The sequence below is a fragment of the Malaya genurostris genome, chromosome 3 (genome assembly GCF_030247185.1).
Source record: "Malaya genurostris strain Urasoe2022 chromosome 3, Malgen_1.1, whole genome shotgun sequence".
Classification (NCBI taxonomy): domain Eukaryota; kingdom Metazoa; phylum Arthropoda; class Insecta; order Diptera; family Culicidae; genus Malaya; species Malaya genurostris.
In genome coordinates, this window is record NC_080572.1 from 87369480 (window position 1) to 87386352 (window position 16873).

General features: G+C 38.9%; 1 protein-coding gene across 1 annotated transcript in view; it reads right to left on the reverse strand.

Annotated features, from left to right (window-relative positions):
* Window positions 1–331: 331 nt before the first annotated feature.
* Window positions 332–16873, reverse strand: part of LOC131435524 (ataxin-2 homolog) — a 32327-nt gene continuing 15785 nt past the window's right edge. Inside the window, exons 2-4 of the mRNA XM_058603516.1 lie at window positions 4411–5045; window positions 1567–4345; window positions 332–1496 (exon numbers count right to left, since the gene is read on the reverse strand). Coding sequence (XP_058459499.1) covers window positions 1383–1496; window positions 1567–4345; window positions 4411–5045 — 3528 coding nt within the window. The 3' untranslated portion in view covers window positions 332–1382. The remainder of the gene's footprint in view (window positions 1497–1566; window positions 4346–4410; window positions 5046–16873) is intronic.

Sequence of the window (16873 nt, forward strand, 5' to 3'; positions counted from 1 at the left end):
GAATGTCGGAGAACAACCCAGTTAAAATTATCCTCGATAATGATCCGACTGGTATAAGAAGAAGAGGCGCGCAGCGGGCAAGATGGATCGATCGAGTTGAAGACGACCTGAGGACCCTTCGCAGCTACCGAGGCTGGCGGCGCCATTCATCGAGTTGAATGGAGTCGCCTCCTGTATACAACAGAGACTCGCGTGGTCTACGACTGAAAAAGTAAGTCTGTTGCCATCGTAGGTTGGACTCTAGAGTGAAAGTTGCTGAATAAACAAAGGATCATTTATTGAAAAAAATTCATGAACATTTTGTTGAGTTTGATCGGTAAGAAAAGCTAGGTTTGTTGAGTTTTGAAGATTCAATCACATTTTATTCAATTTTTCCATTTACATCCTATAGACTTAACGCTTATCGTATAAATTTCAAATATAAATACAATTCATAAAGATTTCCTTGCATTATTTTTTCTTTTAACGGCCCACGATTAAATTTTGCCAACTTCAAATATCTAGTCCATACGACGCTCTATCTTTTTTTATTCTGCCATTTTCAAACTAAGATAAAATACGTTGATTCTGCAAAATTTTTATTTCGTGAATGCAATCCCTACAAGTAGGGACTCCGAATAAAATAATTCAATGCAACTAAAATAACTGGATCTTATTAAATATGAAAGTGGGCATTCAGAAACATTCAAGTTCAATGGGTGCAAGTGCAGCTAATAAACTATTGATTTACGTAGTTCCAATCTACGGTGAACCGTTAGAATTGCACGATTCTACTCACCATCTGTCAAAAAAAAAAAAACACAAACCTATCGAATCAATAAATAAAATTTTAATTTGGTCAAACTAATGATGGAAACCAAGACAAAACTTCATATATATGTTAATTTACTTTGTTCAATTCACATTAAATAAGCCATAGAATGTGCTTTATTGTGGTTAACATTAAACAATTTGTTCTGCAAATTATTATTCTTATACGCATAGCTTAAAGATCAGAATCGGAATTACAATTTGAAAAAAATAACCTTCTCAGTCGCTATTAGGCACGTTACCAAAACTAAATAATATTTTAGCTTACACCGAGCGCTACCAGTTTTGACACGGTCAAAGTAGAAAGCACCAGGATTACTCATGTGTTTTTAACATACATTACAACGCATCGGTTGATGTAAGATACGGAAAAATAGCGAACCACAAACAAAGTCGGAGTTTTCGTGCTGATACACAACCTACAAAAATTATCCAGCCACTCAGCACCGAACGCCAGTGAGGACAGTGAAAAAACATGTTGTTACAAATTGTTGGGTTCGGTTTGAACCGAAAATTCCTCGGTTAGATTATTAAGTGATGATCTACGATGGAAGGAACGCTGATTAGTAGTGTCAACCGGCCGTGGTATCAACGGCAGTGGGTGTGATTTCGAGCTTTTCGTGTTGGACACTGGCGCCAGCCAGTGGATCAACTATCGGTAACTTTTCCTCCTGGATAGTAAGATTCTGAAAAGGGACAGAATACAGACAACTAAGCAATGTCAAATGTCAAACTCGCTTTGTAAATGGGACTCACCTTCACCGAGTCGCCTATCTTATCGATGGCTTCCTTTTCGAGCTCATTCGGAGCATCTGATGGCAGAGCCGTTGCCGCTTCCAACTTGTTGACTGTACTGACACCACTGCCGGAGATCGTTGCCGACGCTGACGTTGGGGCGGGTGAAGGACTTTTTCTGGTCGGAGGTTGATAGGGAGGGCGTTGTACGAACATGTTATCTAGGATGTGATCTATGTCACTACCAACTGGAGCGTTCCCGCCCGAACTAGTGGCCGCGGCTCCCATCATACCACCTCCACTGCTGTTCACGGAAGCACCACCGTTTTCTTCGTTTTCATTCCCGCTACCACCGGCTGGATCATTGCTCGATCGGTTGTTTTTCGTTTTCCGGTCCGGGGGTGCCAAAATCGGTATCGCACTGGTTGGCCGTCGCTGGGACGGAAGTGGCCTCGGGGCTTGCGTTTGCGACTGTGGAGCATAGTAGGTAATACCACCACTGGATTGGTAGAGAGCTGCTGTGGCTGCCGATGGGGATGGTGTGTGTTGTGGAACTGCCGGTGCCACCGGTTGGGGAACAACGGCATTATAGTTTTGGTATGCAGGATAAGGTGCGGCCACTGGTGGGTACTGAGACGGAGCCGTGGGTGTAATTGCCGGAACGTAATTCAGTATTTGCGGTGGTGGTGCAGCCGGTGCTGCTGGTGGTGTAGGTTGCGGAGTTGCCGTTGTTTGTGGGATGTACGCGGCAGGTGGTGGAGCTTGAATATACTGATGAGCTGCGGTGTTCGACTGACTGTACTGCGGATATTGCGGTCCGGTCAGCAATGCATTTTGCGGCTGGGGTACCACCGGGACCGTTGCAACCGATGGTGGTTGTTGCTGCTGGGGTTGTGGTGGCTGTTGTTGGGTTGTGCTACCGGTTACGAAATCGCCGGCAGTTGGCGTAGTAGCGGTGTAGTACCCAGCTGGATGTTGATATTGAACAGGAGCTTGACTGACGGATTGCGGTTTGTTGGAGGCATTCGGTTGATTCGCCGTTTGGACCAAATATTCACTTTGCAAAGTTAAGGGCAACGTTGCTTGCTGTGGCGGCTGGTTTATTTGATAGGTTGACGGTTTGGTTGCTTGAGCACTAAGTTTCTGTTGCTGTTGATGTTGCAACTCTTGCTGTAGAAGTAGTTGCTGTTGTTGTTGTTGCTGTAGAAGTTGTTGCTGTTGCTGTTCGTGTAATGGAGACTGAACAACAACAACATTGGGGTTATCCATGGTGGTTCTTTGACGCAGACTGGAATAACGTTTGCTAGATCGAGAACTGTTGTCACCGGTCATTAACTGCTGTTGACTGACGGCTGTATTTGCCAGGGAACCGGCCAAATGCACATTGTGCATTTGAGCCGGTTGCGGCAGTGATGATGGTGCCTGCTGTTGTGGCAATTGTGGAGGTGGAATCTGAGTCTGTGGAGCTTGAGATGCCACTGGTGGTGCAGTTTGATTGGTCAATGTATGCAACTGTTGCTGGTACTGCTGTTGTTGCTGCTGCATCTGTTGGTATTGTTGTTGCTGACTTTGCTGTTGCAATTGTTGTTGTTGCTGTTGGTGCACCAACTGTTGCTGTTGGGTCGTTGAAATCGTTGTTAACTGACTAGCCTGTGTGGAAACAATCTGTCGGGGCGATATTTGGGAACGGGCATTCAATGTCATACCGCCCGTCGTAGGAAGCACTTGCTGTCGATCTTTAGTAGTTCTCTGGGTAGCCGGCGGGGGATACTTTGCAATATCCGTCTGACCAATCTCCACCGACTGGATGGTCGCGTTGGCCGGGGGATTATACGGGAACTTTGCATCTTTTGGCATTTTCGATTCACTGTACGAATCGTAATGATCGTCACTGACATATGCGGTTTGTGGATGATGCTGCTGTATTTGTTGGGGCGGCGGTTGAGTTTGCTGAACCTGCTGCTGTGATTGTGTTGGAGGCATTTGCTGCTGAGACATTATCTGCGGTGGCTGATTTTGATAATGATGTTGTAACGCTCGTTGATCCAGCATGCGATCAGGAACATTCTGAACCCGATCCATCGCATTGTTCATTTTGTTACTGTTGCTACTGCCAGAAAGTGCCCCTACACTATTGCCATGAACAGCCTGTCCAGTCACCCCACCTACCCCACCTGCCCCAGCTATAACCATTCCAGATTCGGCATTTTTATTTCTACTTTGATTTTTAAATTGTAGCGAAGTAATGACTTTGTAATCTGGACCACGTCGATCTTTCTCCTTGCTACTGCGGTTATTAATTTTATTCTCTTTGTTGTAACTGTTACTGACTCTATCGGAACTGTACCGACTTCCGTCGGTTCTAGCATCTCGGTAGTTACCACCATCTTGCTGGTCATAATCTCGATCGCGATCCCAATTACGATCACGATCACGTTCTCGATCCATCCGGTCAACTCGCTCCAGACGCTGTTCATAGCGATCTCGATCGATACCCCGGTCCCGGTCAGCTATACTTCGACTGCTATTGCTAGCTCGGTTCCGTTCACTTATCCTACGTTCCGGGCGCTGTCGGCCACTGCTGCGATCGTCCAATCTATCATTGATTGACGATGCTCGGCCCTGTTTGCTGAGACGACGCGAATTTGGATTGCTTCGAAGTTTCCCACTGTTTGTGCCCAGCTCCGGAAAGTCTTCCGGTCTTGGAACCTTGCGCAGCCGGTTATGTTCCGGATTGCTGTTGGATTTGGAATAAGCATCCTCGTCTTCCCAATTTCTGGTGTACTTGTTGGGACCACGACTGAAATTAGACAAACAAAACAAATTTTGGTCAAAAGGCTCAATCATCGTACATTTATTACTTACGCATAACGTCTTCTCCTGCGCGCACGTGGAGGACCGTCTTCGCTACGTATGTCATAACCGTAGGCCGAAACCAGTTCCGCACGGGACTTTGGAGCCTGCTCACACTCATCGAATCTATCGTGCGTCCAACGATCAGCGGAGGCTTGCCATTTCTTCATAGTTTTTGAGGCCGCATTTTTATCAATTCCCTTCCGTTCCCCACTCACTCCTGATGGATCTTCGTTATTAACATTTTCATCGTCGGCATCCTTTCCATCGTCTTCATCTTCCACTGTGCGGTCATCATGCTCGTAAAATGTTCCCTTTTTCGGAATATACTGCGGATTACTGCGGTCTTCATCATCATCCACCTTCCGTTTGCTATCCGCTTCCTGTTCCTGACCATCGCCACTCTGGCGTTCATAGTCCAGCACCTCAATCACATCATCATCGGATCCATCATCACCTTCTTCCTCTTCTTCTTCTTCGTCCTCGCTACCAGCTAGCTCTTCCTCCTCGCCACTCTCGCTTTCCTCTTCTTGTTCATCGTATTCTTCCCCATCGGATGGTGAATCTGATGCCGTATCATACTCGGACTCGACCGTGGCTAAACCACTCTGCTGCGATGTGTCCTCCCGGACAGCGTCATTGGCGTTCTGGTGAAAGAATTATAGAAAAGCATAAATTGTAGTCAAATGTGCATCGGAGCTTGATTGTGGTGATTGAAAATACCCTTTGAATAACCAGGCTATAAGTTTGGAGGAAAAAAGATTTTGCAATTGAAGAGAGTAGTTTTTTCAACTTTTCTTGACACACCAGAAATATCATCAAATCACGATTGGGTTTCGTCTTGATAAGACGTATAGCCGTCTTGAGGTTTTATAAGTATCTAACGAGAAAAACATTGGTTGGAAAACTGATCGACGAATAAGTTACCTACCGGTCCCGAAAATTAGGCTTTTGTCTAACTAGGCTAATTCTGTTCTTACACAGATAAAAATCCATTACCGATCATGCCAATCACGAAACATGTCTTCTCATGAAAGCATGTCTTATTATTCATGATTTCATGAGCAAAATGATTCACATCATGATATTTTTCATCTCATCTCCAGGAAAATTTTCATGCTATTTTGCTCATGGAATTCCTCGAGAAGACGCATGTTCAAACAGTTCAGAGATGATGATTTTGATTTGAGATATGAAGAATATGGAAGACCATAAAAAAAGTTCGAAGACGCCGAATATTATACTTCTAGTCTGAAGCGAATGGCAGCAATGTTGAATGTTGCCCAACAAATCCTTTTCTGACCGTTTAAAAGCTATGGGAAAAATCCAAAAGTATGGAAAACTGGTGCCAAATGAATTGAGTGAAAGAAAACATCGACTGCAATACCAGATCAATTCGACAAGAAAGCTCTGTGTTTGGTGGGATTGGAAAGGTGTGGTGTATCATGAGCATCTAAAACCTGGCGAAACTGTTGATACTATTCACTACAGACAACAAATGATCAACTTAAACCATGAATTGATCGAAAAGCGACCAGCATGAGACAGAAGACACGGCAAAGTAATTTTGTTACACGACAACGCACCTGCACACAAAGCAAAGTCGTTTCAGGGTACAATCAAAGCACTTGACTGTGAGCAGCAATCGCAAACGCCGTATTCACCAGACTTGGCCCCTTCCGATTACCATTTGTTTCCATCGTTGGGCTACACATTGACTGAGTAGCATTACGATACTTACGAAGTAGTCGATCATTTCTATTGGTGTGGTGTCCATAAATTGTTAGAAAGGTGGTCAAGATGTGAAGGGAAAGCAATGATGAATACTTTGAATATGTTTTTATTGTCGTGAATACGACTTACTTTCAAAATTTGCCATATGGAAGAATGGACAGAACTTAATCGTGCATATCTCGACTTGTATTAACAGCAGCAACATGATTCTTTCACTATTTCATCAAAAATATGATCAGGAATTCAGAATAATATTTTGAACAGTGTGAGATAACTACAAACAACTCAAAAATTAAGTTCCTCAAACTTTGAAAACAACGCGGAAGGACGACGATTTTCAGGTAGTCAGGTACATATCTTCAACTGAACGTTATAAAAGGGAACCGTAGTCAAAATCGATCTTTTCTTTTTGTGTGTTGGATGGAAGCAGACGTCGGGGCGAGCAGACGCATTCAACCAGCGGCATCGGAGAGTATACCTTCTGCGTGGTTATAAACCTCAAACGCTCAGGTCTTAGTTCTCATTTGCCTTCCGGTCGTCAAGGCGAGAAGACATTGCATTAAATCAGTTTGGCATCATTTGGCACTGCGAGCGGATGTGTTGCAGCTTGTTCGCAAAGCTAGTTTCAATTCAAACAAGAGCGATTGCGTCATACAGCAGAGCTGCTGGTCGTTTACATTGGAGAGAAAGAAAACGAAAAGTGGACAACATTACATAGAATCAGCCGTTCTAATGGCTCTAAATGTTATCTAAAGAACTATTAAGATTACATATGCAAGAAAAGGAAAAAAGAAAAAAAAAAAGTTTAACAAAATTCGCACGAAATCTCGCGAAAGTAATCCTTTCTAACTGATATTTTTCGCCAAATTCATAGTAGAATCATTTATCTACAATCGTATGTTTTCGATTTTTCGTGAATCGGGTTATTATTGGAGATTTGGTGTGAAATTTAGACGACAAAGCAAGAGAAAACATTAAGTTGTATCGTTTCGACCTGAACACGGCGAAGCGTTACCTTAAATTGGATTTTATTGGATGAGAATTTAATTTTTTTTGTTTGACATGACAATATCAATAATTCAAATTATGTTTTCCATCACAATCAGAGTATGCAAATCTTCTGAGGATTTCGATAATTGAACAGATATGTTTGCAGACGAATTACAACAATTTGAACAATTTGTTGTACCATGGCCGAAGTCCTGGCAATGACGATATTGTGTTAACAAAACCCCTAGATGACTAGAAAAAGGCTTTATGTTTTTCTTTTCTCATATAGATTGCATAACCAATCACTTGAAAAACCGACTAGTAAAAATTGGCACGGAGGACCAAGTTCATCGAGCTCATTCGACTCAGTTAATCGAGCTGAGCAATGTCTGTGTGTGTGTCCAATAATCTCACTAGATTTTTTCGGTGATGGTTTAACCGATTTCCACAAACTTAGATTCAAATGAAAGGTCTCACGGTTCCATACGGAATTCCTGAATTTCATCCGGATTCGATTTCCGGTTCCGGAGTTATAGGGTAAAATGTGTTCTATGTTGTACACCCAGGGTTGTTATGGTCGCGCGGTATTTTGCTGTTTTCGCGGATTTCACGATTTTCGTGGATTTAGCGCGGTTTCTGCTAAAATTTTGATGCTATGGCGCGGATTTCGCGCGAATTTCAAAAAACATCATTCCACATTTGTGAATCATTTGTTCGTAAAAAAGTTCATTGAAAATGTTTGAAGCTAATGAGTTTTATGAAACCCTAAAAAATTACAGATGGGCGAACGTTTCAGCAATTGGTCGAGCTGGCCGAATCGGTGAATTTTCACCTTGATAAAACCAAAATTTGCTAGGAGGCAGTTCTAGCAAATGTTTTCTTCAGTGGACAAAATTTCGATTTTATACCCTTCGATCTCGAGTGGTAGAAATTGCTATTTCAACAGAGCTGTTACCAGGAATTACAAAAACTTTTCGATACATGTGGTTGCGTTTCCCCATTCCAATGCGGAAATCGAAAGAAGATTTTCGCACTCAAAGATATTGATGTCTGATGGAAGATATTGTCTCAGTGAAAACACATTCAATAATGCAAATAACGTAATAATATGGTCACAAATTTTGTGTGTGATAAAAATCGCATTCTTAAAGCAAAATTTGCACGACAAGCTAATGAAGCGAAGTTGGACAAGAAATAAAAAATCGAAGAAGTTCTGGGATTCCATCCGTGGTGATAAGAAATTGTTCTAATAGTTTGTTGATTCCACTATCCTATTACCTATTAAATTTTTAAATTACCTATTGCGGAAGGAGTTTTCAAAGATATTACATATAAAATAAAATCAATCCTAAAGTGGGCCAAAATACCTCTGTTACCCTAGTTGCTCTGACTACATATCTCAGACTCAGCGTGGATCCATGCCAAAGCCTTCAACTTCCCCAAATTTAGTAACCTACACTTCCTTCATCATACGTTTTTTACAAGCACGACTACAAGTAGATTTAATATACACCGATTTTGCTGCTGCGTTCGATAAAATCAATCATCACAAACGATCTCCAAGTTAAGTAGACTGGGATTAAACGGATCATTTTTAAATTGCTCTTCGATCATATATAACTGGTCGTGAAATGATAGTGATAATAGGAGACTGTACATCTTGCCCCCGGCCCATGCATACGTAAAAGTGGCGCTGCTGTACAACCTCACCATTTGCTGTTACCTCTGGAGTTCCTTAAGGAAGTCACCTTGGACCGTTTATAATTATATTGTTTCTCAACGATCTAAATTTTTCGATCAAGTGTATGAAACTATCGTTCGCCGATGACTATCATATTTCAAAATGGTTTTGAATGCCACTAAATGCTCCGTTATTTATTCTAGTAGCAAAAAGTCTGTATTCAAGTTCGACTATAATATTCCACAAACTGTTCTCGAACGCGCATCGTCTGTAAAGGACCTGGTTGTTCTTCTGGATTCCAAGATAAATTCTGAAGAGCACATAGAGCTTACTATCTCCAAAGCATCTAATCTATTAGGATTTATTTTCCGCGTTACTAAAAAATTCTCTAATGTACATTGCTTGTAAGCTCTGTATTGCGCTATAGTTCGTAGAGAGTAGCTCTAAGTAATATACTGCGGTTTTCCGGGCACCTTATTACCAAAACGAAATCCAACGCATTGAAGTGATTCAACGCCAATTTGTCCGATTCGCTCTCCCACGTCTTCCATGGAGATATCCTTTACAATTACCGAGTTACCATGGCCGCTGCAAACTGATTATTTGTCAGTCGCGATGTTTGTAAGGCTAGTTTTGTGACAGACCTACTTGAGTCGCAGATCGATTGCTCCGAGCAATTGCAATTGTTACAATTTGACATTCGACGTCGTGATCTTCGATCATTTTTCCTTCTTCGGAATCTCTATGTTAGAACTAATTATGGATATAATGACCCCATTGCTAGCATGTGCCGCATATGTAACAAATGTTTCAATTCTTTCGACTTCCATTTATCACGTAACATTATCAAAAATCGTTTCTTATGTTACTGTCTCATTAGAATTAGTTACTATAGAAGCACTAGATTTAAGAAAATGTATCATTTGGATGATTTCAATCTATTGATGCAAAAAATGAGGAGGTTTTATTCCTACTGGAGAACAAATTTGACAGAAACTTACTCTAGTGGGCTTTTCCCTGATCCAAATTAAAGAATAACCGATGAGGAGGAAAAGAAAGACATTCAAAGTAAAATCTGACAACGGGAGAAGGCCCGTAATTGTAATTGAAACTGAAATTAAAAAGAGTTGCTGAAAGCAAAAAAATGTCTTCGCTGAAATCTGCTTAACTTCTTTCAAAATCACAATTGTAAGCATTTTTATTTTTACTGTTAAATTTTCCGTACATCAGAGAGTATTGATTAACTAAGGACATTGAAAAAAAATGGATAATAAAAATGAAATCGATTTCATGGGGTTTCTCAAAGTGACGTGTTGTATGCGGACATATTTTTTGTGTTCGTATGATAAAGTTATGCAGATTTTTAAATTATATTTAAGAGAATTTTCAAGTTCTGCGGAAATTATCACCTGCATAGAAATAGTGGTGTAAACGTGTCGCTCGAATATCGCGGGTTTCAGTTTTCAACTTCGCGCGGATTTCGCGCTTTTTGATTTTGAAATTTTTCGTAACAACCCTGCACCGTCACTCAAGGAATAAAAACTAGTAGAGTTTGTACGTCGTGTTAGTTGGTGACCGTACGAACCGACTTCGATTATACCGGTTCTCGGGTTCCGATGCTGGAAGTACATATAATAGTGAACCCACTTCGTTTTCTGATGGCCTAACCGATCTGAGAACTGTTTCGTTGCACTAGTAATAATGAATATTTCCTATTTTTAAATCAAAATACACGAAAAATACTGCAATTCTCAACTAGTGGGCCTACTCTGTTCTTTTTGTTGACAAGGGATATCCGTTTGAAGCTTGAAATAAAAGAGCATTTGAAAAAATTAAGGCGATTTGAGTCAGTCGGTGTTGAACAGTCGTTCGCACCGCACGTATATAGCTCTTGGCTCCTGGAATTGTTTTCTGGCTACCTAGAGTTTCATTGATTCAAGGCTACCTGAATCACTAACAGTCTTTTTAAAGACTAACAATTAGTCAGCCTTTCTCAAGGCTATACAAAGAGTGATATTAGAGTGACTAAGAAATTAATCAGCCTTTTTTAAGGCTAGCTAGGAGTCTAATCGAAGACTAATTTAGCCTAGTTAACTTAATTTAAAATTACATTCATTTCAAAAATGTCTGCGTCCAACCGGAAAGGCAACAAGTCTAAGGCTAAAAATAATTCAATACGGAATAAATCACAATCCGTTATTCAACATTTTTCTAATAACATTCACGATCTTATAGAATCTGAAAAATAAAAGACAACGGACGGAATTCCCTTCCGCTGATCCTATGCCGTCTAACAATATTTACGAGATTCTTCCTGAATCCGATTGTAGCGACATAGAAGAAAATTCTTCAAAAATTCCCAAAATGGACGCTTGTCGTTCTGGGAAGGGAAGAAACAACAATCTATGCCACCAGTGACGGTGATGATTTCCGACTTCAAAGCATTCCGTACTGAGCTTTCTACTTTTCTCCCGGAAGTAAAAGTCTCATTTCATATCGGACGAAGAGGAGAATGTCGAGTCTTGGTTGATGGATTGGAAGATTACGAACGTATTGTTCGATATGTCCGAGAAACTTCATAAATTTTATTCATATGATATAAAATCAGACAGACCCTTCAAGGCTGTCTTGAAAGGCTTATCAAATGATCAAAGTATTGATGAAATTAAAAATGAACTAAAAGAATTGCTTGGTTTTGCCCCTTCCCAAGTAATACATATGAAAAAAAGAGGGAATTGTACTTCTAAACCACGCTCTGGAATTTCCCATGAACTTTACCTAATACACTTCAATCGAAGTGATGTAAATAATTTGAAAACTTTAGAAAAAGTACGTTTCATTTTCCACATTAAAATTCATTGGGAACATTATAAACGGCATAATCGTATTGCAAACTTAACGCAATGTCGTCGTTGCCAAGGCTTCGGTCAGGGAACCAAAAATTGTCATATGGATATACGGTGTTTGAATTGTGGTAAATCGCATTCGAAAGATGTTTGTCCAATGAATGAAACCACTGATAAATTTTCATGTTCAAATTGCAATGGAAATCATAAATCCAATTATTTCAAATGTCCTGTCAGGGAAAAAATTTTAAACGCTCGTTCGCTTAGACAACAAGTCAAATCAACGACCTTAAATTTACAGAACATACGTGAAAATCAAAAAACCGTTACAAATGCTACGCCTGCCAATTCGTCTTCTAACGAAAACAATTTATCGACAGGTAGATCGACCTCGTCATCATCTTCTTCTAATGTCAGTTACGCTAGTGTAACAGGTAGAAATATACCACCTAATTCTTCTAATGTAAATAATCAAAACACAGGAACGCCTTGCAGTTCATCTTCTAACGAAAACAATTTATTAATAGGTAGACCGGCCAAATCATCTTCTTCTAATGGCAGTCTACCTATAAATATTCCTTCAATGCCATTCGCTTCTTTAAATGAAGTCGATTTAGGCGATATAACTGAAAATAAAATGATCTACCTACAAAATCAACTTTTTCAAATGATCATCCAAATGAATTCGACTTCATCACTTTTTGAAGCATTTAAAATCGGATGGCAATTTGCAAATAATATTTTAATGAATTTGAAATTTAACAGTGATGTTCAATAATTATTTGAATATTTTGAATTGGAATGCTCGATCTTTGAAATCGAGTGAAGATGAATTTTATAATTTTCTCGAAGTTCACAAAATCCATATTGCCATTGTGACAGAAACTTTTCTTAAACCAAACGTCGAATTGAAAAGTAATCCACATTATGTGGTTCATCGATTTGACAGGTTTACTGGAATGGGTGGTGGAGTTGCCATTTTTGTCCAACGGCAAATTAAACATCGAATTTTACCTTCTTTCAATACTAAAGTTATTGAAAGCTTGGGAATCGAAGTTGAAACCATTCATGGAATTTATTTCATCGCTGGAGCATATTTGCCATTCCAATGCAGCGGCGAACAATTAAATTTCTTTAAAGGCGAGTTGCAAAAACTTACAAGATATCGATCGATATTTTTCGTAATAGGGGACTTAAATGCTAAGCATGTCCAGTGGAATTGTAGGTAAAATAACAGTAATGGTAAAATACTTCATAATCAACTCTCAGCTGGTTACTTCACAGTTCTTCACCCCAGTAATCCTACTTGTTTCTCTTCCGTGAAAAACCCGTCTACAATTGATCTGGTTCTAACGGATCAAAGTCACATTTGTAGTGAACCGATTACACATGCTGACTTTGACTCAGATCATCTTCCTGTAACATTCAGACTTTCCAACGAAGCTATAATTAATCCAATTAGTTCTATTTTCAACTATCATAGAGCTAATTGGTTGGATTACAGATCTCACATTGAAAATCATGTGGATCATGAAACTATCTTAGAAAATTCTGCGGACATCGACACAGCAATTGATAATTTGAATCATTACATTATCGAAGCTAGAAATCTTTCAGTTCCCAAAGCTCCAACTAAATTAAATTCTCCTATCATCGATGACAATCTTCAACTGCTCATTCGGTTGAAGAATGTTCGTCGACGACAATATCAACGTTCTCGTGATCCTGCTATGAAAAACATAGTAAAGGATTTACAAAAATAAATTAAACATAGATTTACTCTTTTGCGAAATGAAAATTTCGCTAAAGAAGTTGAACAAATTAAACCTTATTCTAAACCTTTCTGGAAACTTTCTAAGGTTCTTGAGAAACCTCAGAAACCAATTCCTGCTCTCAATGAAGCAAATCAAATACTTCTTACGAATGGCGAAAAAGCTCAGAAACTTGCTCAGCAGTTCGAGAGTGTCCACAATTTTAATTTGAACGTTGTGAGTCCTATTGAAAATGAAGTCTCACTGAAATATGATCATATTTCAACCCAAGTGTTATCACAAGATGACATTATTGAGACGAATTCTGATGAAATTAAATCAATTATTAGGAAACTTAAAAACATGAAGGCCCCTGGTAATGATGGAATTTTTAATATTCTTATTAAAAATCTTCCCGATGTTGCCTTGAGACTCCTGGTTAAAATTTTCAACAAGTGTTTTTCATTAGCTTACTTCCCAAAAAGATGGAAAAACACTAAAGTAATTCCTATCCCCAAACCTGATAAAAACCCAGCAGAAACATCAAGTTATCGACCAATTAGCTTACTTTCTTCTATCAGTAAACTTTTCGAAAAAATTATCTTGTTGAGAATGATGTCTCATATAAATGAGAATTCAATTTTTTTACCAGAGCAGTTTGGATTTCGTCATGAACATTCAACTACTCATCAACTTGTCAGAGTAACGAATATGATAAAAGCAAATAAATCTTTTGGGTTATCCACTGGAGTTGCTCTTCTAGACATAGAAAAAGCATTCGACAGTGTTTGGCACAAAGCTTTAATAGCAAAAATGTCTGATTTTCAGTTTCCTATTTATTTGATAAAAATGATTCAAAATTATTTAACTGATCGTACTCTTCAGGTTAGCTATCAGAATTGTAAATCTGAATTGCTACCCGTACGAGCCGGTGTTCCGCAGGGTTCGAGCGTAGCTCCAATCTTGTATAATATTTTCACTTCTGATCTTCCAAATCTACCCGTTGGTTGTCAGAAATCGCTACTCTTTGACGACACAAGTCTGTTAGCTACAGGTAGAAATCTAAGAGTGATTTGCAGTCGCCTACAAAGAAGTTTAAATATTTTCAATGATTATCTGTCAAAATGGAAAATTAAACCAAATGCAGCAAAAACGCAATTAATTATCTTTCCTCACAAGCCAAGAGCTTCTTTTCTTAAACCAAACAATAATCACATCTCAAATTGAATGGCTTGGAATTGACATGGTCTGATCAAGCTAAATAATTAGGTTTAACGTATGTTAAAAAACTCACTTTCAAGGATCACATTGAAGGAATCCAGGCAAAGTGTAATAGATATATTAAATGCTTATATCCTCTTATGAACAGAAATTCTAAGCTCTGTCTAAAAAACAAATTGTTAATTTATAAACAAATTTTCAGACCAGCCATGCTTTATGCAGTACCAATTTGGTCAAGTTGTTGTTCCACCAGGAAGAAAACGCTTCAAAGGATTCAGAATAAAATTCTGAAAATGATTTTGAAGCGTTCTCCCTGGTTTAGTACAAATGAGTTATACAGACTCACAAATATAGAACCATTAGATGTAATGTCACATAATATTATAAGCAAATTCCGACAAAAATCGATGCAATCTTCAATTGAATCGATTCGCTCTCTGTATTAGTTAGTAAGTTACTATATACGTTCCTTTTCCCAATACACAATACAGGTAGGTTTAGAATTTTCCCTACACAAAAATCTCAGAATTGCGGAAGCAAATAATGTCCTCATGGTAATAACCAAATCATATATAGAATAGGGCTGAAAAGTCACCACTTGTGGCTGAACACCCAATTTAAATCTTAATAATTTAATTTTAACTCATATTCCAATAAATAGTTATTTAAAAAAAAGGCGATTTGAGTCATTTGGTTTTCGATATCGAATACCGACGAAATTCTTAAATTGCAGTTGATTGTCATTCGTTTATTTCTGCGGGTCGAATTCTTATATTTTTAAAATAACTTATGTGTTTGACATGTTAAATTTTTAACATGTTACCATGTTTAAATGGGGGTTTAAATTGAATATGACCGCTCAATTCATCTCATATTCCTTACGTTTTCCTAATTAGGCATAACCGTAACAATGCCAGTTAACAATTTCTGTAACAAGTGGTATGCAGCCATTCGTCAATGCAATCGGTGGTCGATGAATATTCTTCAAACTGAGAGCGCCATTACACTTGTATACACTTGCAAAGTTGCACCATCTTTTTCGATTGAAGAAATCGATTTCTGCCGTTGGCCGCTGCATTCGTGTTTGATTACAGTTTTTTTTTATTTATTGTTTCGTTCGTATTTTCTAACTTTACCATCTTCTTCATCATGATCATCACCATCTTTATCATCATCATGGCGAAAAGAAGATGTAACCACTCTATTTTATGTTTTCCGTCAAATCGTCCCGAAACATCGAAACGAAATAGTTTAATACAATCAATGAGATAAAAAACTTATTGCTGGTTGAAATTCTACGCTAATGCAAGTGCTGTAATGTTTTTTTTTGTTTTTTAGTAAATAATCTCACCTTTATAAGTTTGAGTTGTCAGTGGTATGGAAAATAGAGTTTCCACCTGCACGGGCCTTTCCCGGTAGTGCCGAGCTTAGAAGATGTTACTGGACTTACATAGGTTCTGCCGGGCCGCTGTACGATCGACGACTTCAGACTTCAGAATCAGATAATTTGATTCGTTGTGGCGTTAAGTGATCAAGAACTTAGCTTAACATTCAATCAATACCCAACGAAAGACGTATCGCTAGATGATAAAACGGGAATGCGAAAATAGAAAATGTTTTCCTCAGAGACAGGACTCCAACTTACAAATCTTTTCCAGTGACTGGAACTGGAACTACCATTTCAACTATTCTGAGATGCAATTAAACACACATCTCAGAAAACAATTCGATTGAACAGAGCGTCGTACATTTACATTTCTCATGGTCATGTGCCCTCATAACGCAAGCAAGCATCCCCAAACTACACACTTTAGTTTCTATCGTTTGCAAAATAAAGATATATGAAATGAAGCAATCGTTTTAATCTTACAGAATTCTGTTTACTATGAAAGTTTTAGGTGAAGTTAAAAGGCGCTTTTAAGGTAGTGCTTCGCCGTGGTCAGGTCGAAGCGAGACAACTCAATGCACAGTGGTCCAAAACGGGAAATTAGCGTGAAAAAAATATTTTCACTATTAAATATTAGTTTTTTGTGGCGCTCATTTTGATGAAAAAAGTTACTAGGTTGGTCCTCATTTAGATTGAAATCTGAAATCTAACTTTCTTAATTGAACTCAAAAATAATTTTGTAGTGCAATAAAGTTGTAGAAAATTTTATTTTGAGCAACTTTGCTGAAATAAAGCACCTCTCGAGCTTTTCATTTGATCGAGTTACATCAATTTTTCTGAGTAAAAGTAGGGTGGCTCCTGAAAA